Source organism: Mastigoproctus giganteus, chromosome 1 (assembly GCF_048544385.1).
Source record: "Mastigoproctus giganteus isolate SK-2022 chromosome 1, ASM4854438v1, whole genome shotgun sequence".
NCBI lineage: Eukaryota > Metazoa > Arthropoda > Arachnida > Uropygi > Thelyphonidae > Mastigoproctus > Mastigoproctus giganteus.
The window spans coordinates 255,647,560-255,659,932 of NC_143575.1; the positions used below are offsets into that span (position 1 = coordinate 255,647,560).

The 12,373-nt window shown below is 34.6% G+C and overlaps 1 protein-coding gene across 2 annotated transcripts in view; it reads right to left on the bottom strand.

Annotated features, from left to right (window-relative positions):
* LOC150091800 (guanine nucleotide exchange factor DBS-like) overlaps positions 1-12,373 on the bottom strand; it is a 307,604-nt gene that overhangs the window by 60,325 nt on the left and 234,906 nt on the right. For both annotated transcript variants that reach the window (XM_090385772.1, XM_090385768.1), the window contains one exon: positions 5,773-5,865. In XM_090385772.1, the coding sequence (XP_090241898.1) occupies positions 5,773-5,865 (93 nt within the window). The remainder of the gene's footprint in view (positions 1-5,772; positions 5,866-12,373) is intronic.

The window sequence follows — 12,373 nt, forward strand, 5'->3', positions numbered from 1 at the left end:
TTCAGTTGCCACTTCCAGCCCTTCTGCCCAACTTTTCCAGATCCTGTTGCAGCAGCATACTGTCATTACTGTTATTAACAACCCTGCCAACCTTTACATCATCTGCAAACTTTGACATTAAGCTTGATATACCTTCATCAATATCATTGATAAATATACAAACAGCAATGGGCCCAACACTGAACCCTGGGGGGACACCACTAATAACATTAGTCCACGAAGAGCTGTGTCTATTGATTACCACTCTCTATCTTCTTCCACTCAACCATCCTTTTATCCATGTAGCAACTTGCCCTTAATGCCATACTGCTCCAATGTGCAACAGTATCAAAAGCTTTCCTAAAATCCAAGTATCTGAATTCCACGGTTTTGGCAAATTAAATGGTTTTAAATAGTTTACTAGTTTCTTAAAACAAATACAATCCAAAAATGATTACAATCCAACTAGATTTAATGTAAGCTGGCATTTCTTGACAGCATATCAGCCTCCCTTTGGAACTTTTTATCAAGAAATGCAGGCCTTGATTATCCGGTTAGATGGAATCTTTTACAGATTAAATCTCCAAGCCCAGTATTAAAGATGAAGTTAAAGAGTTATGCTACTTCATTTTAGCAGAACTAAGGATTTTAAATATGTATGAAATTTTCAAACCTATTTAGAAATGTCAAATGAGTGTATGCTATAGGTAGAATTAACCATTTTAGATATAGCATAATATTTAAAAAAAAATACAAAAAAAACTCATTTGATTAACCGTGTGTAAGGACCTCTAGATCTCAAGTCTATAAATCCATCCAGACATTTTATATCTGAAGAAATGTGCAGCAATTCCTTTACAGATTGCAATCCCCAAAGTTTAGAGTCCTGCATAGGGTCAGGTTTTTATAGGTTACCTGGAATGCAAGTCAGGTCTTCAGAAATTTTGTGGTTTGTGGGTCAGGTGCAGTTCCAGTTTTTGAATGTAAATGATTTACAATAATACCAAAAATTAAATATATTAACTCATAAAGTAACATTTTATTAGTCTTTTTTCAAGTAACATTATTTACTAAATTATCAGTTGTCTATCATATTTTTTTGTGGATGATTTGAATTACAAACAACTCTATTCCACTACTGATATCTTTAACCTGTGTACACTTTCCTAAAAGGTGTGATTAGTTTTTATAGATTTAACATTATTATTTTTTAATTCACTGCCCTCTCAATATCACATTTCCAGATGTGAAAATAGTAGACAGAAATAAGACTCTTAGATGTCCATTTTCAATTTCTGATTATGATGTTGTTGTCATTATATTGCTTCTAATTATGGCATCTGCACTCAGCTGCAGAATTAGAAATTGAACAGCCATTAAATCTTTCAGCACAAAACTGAAAGAAGAACATCCTCAAAAGTTTCCAAAAAGTTGCAGATTAAAAGAACACTAAGGGCTGCATTCATCATGGTAAATGCAAAATTACTGTGCACATGTAGAAATTTAAGTAGCTGATCATTGTATTTACAAAAATCGTCTGCATTTTAATTTTTTACTATTTATTAAAATTATCTTTACAAAGTGTATATTCACATCCAGGCTCCTTTGTGTAATAAAGATATAAATATGGATATAGAGATTTGATTTAATTTGAATTTTTATGGCACATGAGCAACTTTAGGCCATGATGAGCCAAGTCCAAGGCTATAAAGGTGTAAGGTATATGAAGGTATCAAATAATACAGCATATAATTAATCAAAAACACAATGCATATTTAGGGTTTAAAACCATGGATGGAAATTTAGTTGGGGAGGTAGAGATGATGCAGCCTCTCCACTGTGAACAGAAATTTTAGTTCTGGCTGATTAAGTGACCTGCATAAATTATACTGTACCATCCAAGTCGAGATGGTAGGTAACATTTATTTTAGGGTATACAGTTCCGTCCAATCTTTGTCAAGCACGTTCCACTCCGCTGTTTCAGAACAAGAGGTATTTAATTACTTGCTATCCCTGCCAACAGTATGGCAAGTGAAACAGTTTTCTGCATTGCATTTCTAATCTAAAGAGTAGAGATGAAGCCAGAAACTGTTTGATATCCTGTTTCTGCACAGCAACTTACTAAAAATTTGTAAGTTATATTATGAATACATTTAATTTTTTTTCCCATTTACATATTTTTTGCTATTTTCATATATTAAATATTGATCGATTTATTTTAATTTAATTTATTTTAATGTAAAAATTTAATACAAATTTCTTTAACATTTTTTTTTTTTTTTTTGGTGGGTTGCAGGTGCAGGTTTAATACAGTGGACCCATGCAGGACTCTACCCCAGCCACACCAGCACCAAGGTTGAGAAACACCATTTTACATATTTATATATGGCTGGAGCTTTTGCCTTAAAAAGTTTTTTTTTTTTTTTTTTTTTTTATGTTTGACATTTTTTTTTCTTGCCACAAGTTTTTTTTTTTTTTTTTTGGTTAAGAAAAACGGTATTCAGCCTCTGAAAGAATGCACAACAAGACAATAACTATACAAAAAGGTACTAGACTCAATTTTACATTGAAAAATGATTTTTGATACAGTGGTACCTTGGTTTGCGAGCATAATTCGTTCCGGGAACGTGCTCGTAATCCAAAGCACTCGTATATCAAAGCGAATTTCCCCATAAGAAATAATGGAAACCCAGATGATTTGTTCCAAAACTCAAAAATATTCATATACTGTAAAAATGATTAATACAAAATACATACCTTTTTGTATTTTTAATATTTAAATTTAATATACATAAAGCAATCGAATTTATTAATTATTGGGTAGGACAACTTTCACTGTCTCTAACGGAATCACTGCTATCTGTTGATTTTTTTCTTTTTGTGCGACTTTAACAAGGAATCTTTCCAATGACACTTGCTTTTGCCTCCTTTTGAGGATTTCACGGAAATCAGATTCATCGCTCGCACTATTACAAAACGAGGAGGCACGCTTGATACACATAAACAAAGCTGCGCGCGTGTAGCAACTGAATAAACAACACCATAAAGGCAGAGATACACTATTAACACCTCACATTTTACTAAAGCACATTCTAGGGCTTTAGTAAAATTTACTACCATAAAACAATAAAAACAATTTCCAGTTGCGTTCCTGCTAGTGGAATCTGTTATAAACTGGTAGTAAACTCGATCTAATTGCATTTGCGGTTATACCGATAGCTGGAATTGTTGGTTTTTACGTTATTATGGTGAAATGTGTTTCCCCTTCACTGATATAAAAAACCATAAATACATTTTTAAAATCTTCTCTTCATTCCTATCGGGTTGCGTTCGGTTGGGGTGACTCTGCGTTCGACTGCCATTTCTTGTAAACACAAAGGCTAATTGTGCATAAGCGAATTCGGTTCGTGTTATATAAGATATCGTTCCCCTATTTATAAATCGTGTATGATCGAATTCGTGTAGTGTAAACACGTGTTATACGAGAACTGACTGTACTCGTATTGCAAGACCTCGCTCGTTTATCAAGTTAAAATTTATTAAAAATTTTTGCTCGTCTTGCAAAATACTCGCATACCAAGTTACTCGTAATCCAAGGTACCACTGTATGTGAAAATAGAATTTTCCAACTTGTTTTTGCTTTTATTAAAAAGAATTATTTCAAAATTACTTACCTTAACAAGAAAACACTAACATAATGTATTGCTTATGCTTACTGATTTAGGGCTATTAACAATTCAAACAGATCTTAAGAACTTTGATTTTATATTAATTTATTTTTTGAATTTTTTTTCCATATATGGGATCAACATCAGCAATTTATAGCTTGGTTTATCTGATGTTCCTGTCTTTGGATCTGTTAGCAGTCTCAATACTTAGGCTCTGTAACATTTATTTTAGGGTATGCAGTTTCGTTCAGTCTTTGTCAAGCACGTTCCACCCCGCTGTTTCAGAACAAGAGGTATTTAATTACTTCTTGTTCTGATGTCTATTGTATATTTAGTTGGATATAAAGTTTGAGCAACACCACTTTGTGCATTTTCATTTTGGTCTTTATGGAAAGAGATGATGAAGCCAATAGGCACTTTACAAATATGCTAATATGCCTAAAAACAAAATTTATCAGAGTACCAAGTGGTTGCTATGGGCACAGTTACATATTTTTTTTTCTAAACAAAATTCCATACACTGCACTACTAATTTATTTACAGAATCCAGCAATAGCATCCACACACGGCGAAGGTAAAGAAAGCCTGCACCAGAAGCACGCAACAGTTCGATGAAATTTACCGGTAAAAGTACTTTGCCATAACGGCATTTGTATTGTTGCTTGCTCAGTTAAACATAGTGTGGGTGTATCAGTCAGGAGTAGAAATTGAATCCCATAGGGGATTGAAACCCTCCCGAAGAGGAGGGGGTAACCTGACCTTTTTTCTTTAGAATCACTGGTGGACTAGTGGATAAATTGTTTATTAAGGGGGGTGGCAAAGGAAGCCCACACGAGAAGCATGGAAAACTTCAAAAAAGTTTACAGGTTAAACTACATTACGAATATTTTTTACGACGCCAGAACTTCCAATATGACTCTGTTCGTGATTCTAAAGAAAAATGGTCAGGTTGCTCCCCCGCCACTTCAGGAGGGTTTCAAGCTCCCTTGGGATTCAACTTCTGCTCCAGACCGATAACACTCACCATCTGTTTACCAAGCGAGCAACAATACAAATGCTGTTATGGCAAAGTACTTTTACCGGTAAAGTTCACTGAACTTTTGCATGCTTCTCGTGCAGGCTTTCTTTATCTTAACCCCACACACTTCTTGTCATGGCCAAATGAAATGGTATATAACCTGCTTAGTCATGTGGTATGAGATATATAAGAGCTACGCTGCCTCAGTATAATTATTAGAAGTGTATCATGGAACTGTGCATGGTCCTGTCACATATACAAAAACAGGAAGGCACCATTACAGATAATAGTCAAGCTTCCCTGTGCTGTTAGAAACCCATTTCCAATAGCACACCATACAGAAAGCTCATGACAGTGGGTTTACACAAGTGAATGTCAATGCACAAGTTTCTTGCACATGAGCAGAACAGATGTATCTGTTTATAGTGGCATTGTAAACAGCAAAAAACACAATGTGACCAGAAGAATCATGGTTCACATTGTGTAACACTGGTGGACATGAAGGTATAGAGAAAGCTGCATATAACAACTGATCCTGCCTTCTATAGAGGTTACTGGTAATACTGTTCTTGTGTTAAGACTGTTTTTGTGTCGTGCCAATAGTCATCTCAATTATTCTGGAGAGGCTGTCATTTTAAGTTCATATCTGAACACTTCAGAAGACCAAGTTTATCCATAATGCTGATTCTGTAACTGGATGTCAGTAACCATTCCAAGACAATGCCACAATCTAGAGGGCATGGATTGTGCAAGAAAGGTATGCAGACCACTCCAGTGAGGTGCAGCATTTGTAATGGCCTACACAGTCAGATATATTAATCCTACCAGGAATCTATGGGATCATTTTAAATAACACATCTGAGATATGTTTCAGCAACCAAATCAATCTGACAGATCTAAAGATAATGTTTAAACAGGAATGGAATAACATCACTAGGATAAATGTACATGCCTCTGAATCCATACAGAATTTGCACTGGTAGAACCAGAGGTGGCTCTACAGCAGATACTAGGTATATTATTGATAATTTGGCAGGATAATGTATAAAAGAGAAAAATTAGCATATTCAATAACACAAACACACACAAAAAGAAAGATTTATGTACCTTGAGTAATAACTGGTATTTGGTTATCCTCTGTACTGGAGTTAATAAGTATGCTGCTAATGGAAGCTTATGTCCTAAATTCTTCTGACATTCCTGGCAACAAAGTATAAAAAATTTGTTATAAATGAACATTTAGAATTAAAATTATTCAAATACACTTGGTCGTCGACTTACGACCTATGCGACTTACGACCAGCCGCGACTAGGCGTAGAAACGAAGGTATGTACAGTATCGCTAAATAAAAGTTGAAAACATTACTGTATTTAAAATGAAAAATAAAAGATGATAAAAATTTAAAAGATTATAAAAATAAATTATAAAGATGATAAAAAGATTAGAAAGGTTAAAAAATACTGTTAATAAATATATGGCCGACATATGACCAGATTGACTTACGACCTGTCAGTCAGAACAGAAGTCGGTCGTAAGTCGACGACCAACTGTACTTCAGAGTGAAAATTCTGATGACAAAATTCATTCCAACATATCAATACATGTTTCTAGCATACAGCAAGCAAGAAAATCTAGATTAAACTAATAATCAAAACTTGACAGATGAAACTCGTGTATGTCATTTAGAAAGAAATTATACATTTAGAAAGAAAGTATACAAAGTGAGATCAAAACATTCAGGAACTGACACTATTATCTTAAAATTGTGGTGTTGTAAAAAGTTCTGACTTGGCAAAATGTGTTCAGTGACTCATCTAGATATGTAATACATGAATCACCTGTTTATCTGTGGTCAGTCTGAATTAGCACACATTAAACAGATGTTTTATCACATTTTAAAAAATGGGTAATTTTACTAAAACAGCGAATATGCTTCAAATTTTGTTTTAAATTACAGAAAAGTGCAAAAACCCATGTTTGAAAACTTTTCAGTTGTTCACAGAGTTTAAAGAGGGGCCACTTTTCTATCGAAGATGATCCTCATTCTGGCCACCCTTCAACTTCAAAAACCAAGATTCTCTCTCACTCACTCACTCTTGAGGTGCCTCCATAGCCAGGAGCAGCAGTGCGTAGCACACGCTTCTTGATTAGACCGGGGTTCGAGCCTGTGATCCACCAAATATGGAGGATGCGGAAAGGTCAGGGAATGACCACCGTATATCCCCGGAGCAATATGGCCTTAGTTGCTAATGCTCTTAAAAAAAAAAAAAAAAAAAACTCACTCACTCATGTATATAATATAATCAGGAGTGGCTGACATTTAACTATCCAGGAAGTTGGGAATGTGACATGTTTCAGCCAACTTTGTGCCTCACATCCTTACTGATGATACATACAGAAACAAGTAAGATCATATCAGGATCTTTATCAACATACTGCTGCTAAGCCATACTTTTTTTCTTCTATCATTACTGGAAAATCATGTGTACAACCCGGAAACAGACCCCTCCTCTCAATGGAATACTTTCAAAAAAGCAAGACAATCTGAATCAAATGTGAAGATCATGCTTATTGTATTTATTTTTTGACTTGCAAGGCATTTATGAATTTTTCTGCAGATCAAACAGTGAAACAGAAACTACAAACAGTTCTATGGCAACTGCATGATGCTGTTTGAAGAAAAGTGGGCTTCAGGGAATTTCTGCCCACATCATGACAATGCCCCTGCACACTTGGCACTTTCCATTTAAGGAAATCTTGCAAAGCACACCCCAATTTGCCATACTCTCCACATTTAGCTGCCTGTGATACCCCTACCCAAAGCTTAAAGTCTTCTTCAAAGATCACATATATTTAGTTTTTTTTTTTTTTGGTAGTTGTTGGCGCATCAGCTTCTGTGGCCATAATGCACCTCCCAAGGTTTTTGCAGTACTTTGATCCAAGCCCGAGGCGGGATTCGAACCCGCGACCTTTGGGTTGCCAGGCAGGCACTTTACCCCCCTGGCTAGCCCGGTTGGCCCAGATATTTAGTAATGACTGAGAAAATTATTCAGAATGCAACACAGAACCTATTAGCAATTCTAAAAGAATTGCCTATCAGGAATGCTTCCAAAAGGTGCAGAAACATTGGAATTGGTTTGTATAGTGTCAAGATTACAAACACATTCAAATAACCATTACATATCATGATTTCAAGTATTAGTTCAGTTCCCAAACTTTTTGATCACACCTTGCATAGCATTCATAAGCATAAACATGAGCATGCTAAACCACAACAAAGTAATGAAGTTGCCACAGTCTTTTGTAATGTCTTTTGCCAAGTCTTTTGGCATTGCAAAAGACTTGGCGATTTTAATAAAACTGTCTTTTATTTTTTAATTTTTTGATTTTGCAGAATATGGAAGGAAAAGAGGATAAATATTACCCAATGCAAAATACGATAATAAACCAACTTACATCCTGAATATGGATCTACAAGTCAAACAGAACCCCCCCCCAAGTGCTTTTTAGCTTTTTCATACTTTTCAATTCAAACTGTTCACCCAGTTGTAACTTTTAAGAAATCAATTTCTGTTTGTTCTCATGATAGGCAAGGCCAAGCAAGTTTACATATTCATTGTGACTGGATATACATACTGAATTAAGGGTAACCAAGGTTTTATACAACTACTACGGTACACATAGTGAGCCATGAAATTTTCATGGCAGCATACAGGCTCAAACCTGCAATCTCCTTACTCGTGGCCACACAGACTAGCCACTGGATCACAGCCAACCTGAGGTGTGAAGTGTTTCTTCTGGTTTTTGCTTGTATTAAAAATTCAAGAAATCCCCATTAATTATTGCAAAATACAGGACTAAGCATGCAATCTCACTAATTTAGTCAATTAGTAGCAGAATATAATACCTTAAAAGATATATCCTCATCACACCTATGGCCACTATACTTATACACAATAGAGATTTATTGTACAACACATCTACTTTCTGTGTTTTAAGTTTGTTATGACATTTATTTTTCTCACTTGAATATGATATCACTTTCCAATTCTCATAAAATTGGATTTTTAATAACTGAGAAGTGGCTTTACTGCAATACACGAGTGCAACACACATAAATCCTATAAAACAAGCATTATTGTAAAATGAGTTGTGTTACAAAAATGAAGTACATGCTAATGATTCTCATTCTCTTATATCTTGCATTCCATCAATCATTTTATTAAAACTCCAGTCCATTGTAATTAAAACAAAATCCCACTTTTTACAATAAATGTATTTATATGTACAGTAGGCCCCCGTTATAACGCGGTTCGCTTTACGCTGATTTGCTATAACACTGTTCTTATATTATAACCCGTATCTGACTATAACGGTGTCACAGATCACTATAGCGCTCTTTTACAGATTGCATTTTTGGCATATTTAATGAAATTGTTTCATTTGATGGAGTCAACACCTTGAAAATGAATAGCAAAACAGCTTTAAAACGTTTCCTATGCCGACTTGAGAAATTTTCCCACGCTCAGTGAAATTTTCTCACACGCTAATTTAATTGTAGTACAGTCACTTGTTACGTAGTTCCAAGATCAACATTTTAAAAAATGATCAAGTATATTGCTTGTAATATTTGTGTTATATGCATTTATCCGAAGTCTAGTCATCACTCAGTACAGTATTAGACATCGCGCGTAATGGACAGTTTACTTGAACATTGTATTGTAATTAATGCAACCAACGCAGTTACATTTTCGAAGAGTTAATAATGGCCGATAAGAATGAAAAAGCAACGTCTGGGTGCAGTACGAAGACTATAAATGTAAGAAAAAGACTGAATTTGAAAATTAAATTAGACGTTTTGAAGCGAATCGATTACGGTCAAAGACAAGCAGATGTGTGCCATAATTTAGGACTTCCAAGTTTAACTGTAAGAACAAATATAAAAAAATAAAGAATTAATTTTAGCAGCGGAAAAGATGGCTGTTCCACTGCAAGCAACTAGGGCTAGGCCGTCTATTAGGATTGAAATGGAAAAGGCTTTTTAACTAATTTTATTGAAGATAATGTCCAATGCAGAATTCAGTTAAGTTAAATATAAAAAAGAGAGAGAGAGAGATTAGCCAATATGATGATCTGAAGAAAACTCACCTAAAAAAAAAAATGTGGACCCATTTAAAATTGGTAAGGGCTGGTTGAATATATTTAAAATCTAGGGAGAAGCCGCAAGTGCAGATCAAGGAGCCGAAACTTTCAAAAAAGAACTTGTTAAAAAGAAATTATTGAAGAGGGGTATTGTGTGTTATACTTCTCAACAAGTTTATAACATAGATGAAGCAGGACTTTTGTGGAAACGAATGCCTAAAAGAAGTTTCATATTGAAAGAAGAAAAAAACATGCCAGGTTTCAAAGCAGTGAAGGGTCGGGTGACTTTATTGTTGGGTGGTAACGCTGCAGGGGATTTAAAATTAATACCCATTTTAGTTTATTTAGAAGAGGGCCAAAGTTCAACCCAAAATCGACACATTTTTCATGATTAAATTCATCAATTAAATTAAATCAATTAAAATCAATTTAGATCAATTAAATTCATGATTTTAATTGGAATTTTAAGTTTAATTTTGATACGTAAGTAGTTACCACATAATTATGTAATGCAGAATATTTTATATGTACAAATATTTGAATATTAAATATTTTGACCGACATTTGTGCATCTTTTCACTACCATTTATTATTGATTAGGAAATATCTTATGACACCGACCGCAACTTACAAACACATATGTTACCTTATGGGAATGCGGAGCTCGCTTAGCGCGGATTCACCTAGCGCTCTGTTTTTCCAGAACGAATTATCAGCATTAAGCGGGGGTCACCTGTATTTAAGCTTTATGGGCCCAACGTTAGTTGAGTAATCAAACATGAAAGGGCAGTAATGCAGATGCCATTTTATGAACCACGATTCAAGCCTGTGTGACTGCTAAATATGATTAATGATTGTATTCATTGTAAAAATAATTATAAACTCCTGTGACCTAATGGTCATGTCAGAGTATAAACAAGAATTTTAATCATTAATAGAAGTTTTAAAAAATTAAAATTAATAATTTATGAGAACAAATTTTATTGCATATTTATAAATAATAAAACAAAATAGGATTACAATTCAGTCATTAATGAAAATCCTGCAGCTGTATTCCAATGAAATGCTAATTGTGTAATATCTGAAATGGCAATTCTATGGAAAGAAGAGCAGAATTCCAAATGGTATCACTGGTACACAATTCCTCATGAACTGGAAATATCTGTATACACAGTACAGAAGGTTCTGTAAACTATTGCACAAGTTTCCATATAAGATCTCCCAGGTACAAGCTCTTAAAGCAAGTAACTATGGCATATGACTTGGCTTTGCACTACTAAGTTGGAAAAGATGAAGACTTTCTTACCAAGTTAGAATAGGAATGGCCCAAACTCCTAGATGGACAAAGTATATTTCATTCTGTCAAATGACCTGAACATAGAATTGTGTTATTCAATTAGATTCAGAAAGGTCATACACACTCTGCAAAAGTGACAAGTGACAAAAAAGGTTATCTTTGTGCAAGGCAATTTCTGTCATTTTTCGTGCACATGGCCACCATTTTAACCAGAATTGACACCAGCAGATTTCTGGTTATTGGAATGCTTAAAGGCAAAAGTTTATATAGGTACCCTCAGAATAGTGCTAAACTGTAAGTTTGTTACAGTTAAAGCAATATAAAACATATTTTTATAAAAATATAAAACATGTACCAAGTTTGTTACAGTTAAAGCAATATAAAACATATTCAATGTGCTGTAGTTATTAGAGGTGGCAATATTAAAGTTTACACTAGTAATAAAGTTCCCCCTATTTACTTGTTTGGAGAGGTCTCAGTTCAAATTCCAGGGAAAATGAGGGACTCTTTAAGGCCTTTTCAATCAAGACTCTCCCCATATGAGTTAGTCTAGGTTTTTCACCTGTACAACATGCAAACTGGCCTGTCACTGCACACTTGGTCACTTACTCTGCTAATATGACATACTTATTTTGTATTCAACAAATGTGACCACTTGTAAACTAAGTAAAAAAAATAAATTTAGTATAGGCCTGGGTTATTCTCTGCAATTCAGATATACTTTTGTATATCTGAGTTGCAGAGAATTTTGTATATTTGTAGGTGGTAGATGACTTTCATCAACCGGTGAAATACCACCACTTTGCTTATTGGAGGCTTGAAGTGGTGAAACCCATGTTTAGTCTCTAGAGCAAAGTTTCCGGCACCCCCCTCCCCCCATACTTCTCCTTCAACCCATGCACAGTACTAAGTACTATAGGTTTTGATACCTTTCGTGTTTGGGGTTTTCATAAAAAAAAAACTTTGACAACTGTGTTGCCTTAATCTAAATAAAGATTATTCTAATGTCTTGATAAAAAAGAAACTGTGATTTATTTATAACATTTGTGTGTGTGTGTGTATGAGATAATGAACAGTATTAGTAGTGGCAAATGATGCAAGAAAGCAAACTTATAAAGCATCGGCCAAAAAAAAAAAAAAAATCTCATCTATTCCCTCCAAGAATTTCTCTAGTTATTCCTTGAATTTATTCAAAGTAACCATTTTCACGACAGATAGAAGTTTGTTCCAACACCTGCTGGTTGAAGGCAAACTTCTGCACATATCTC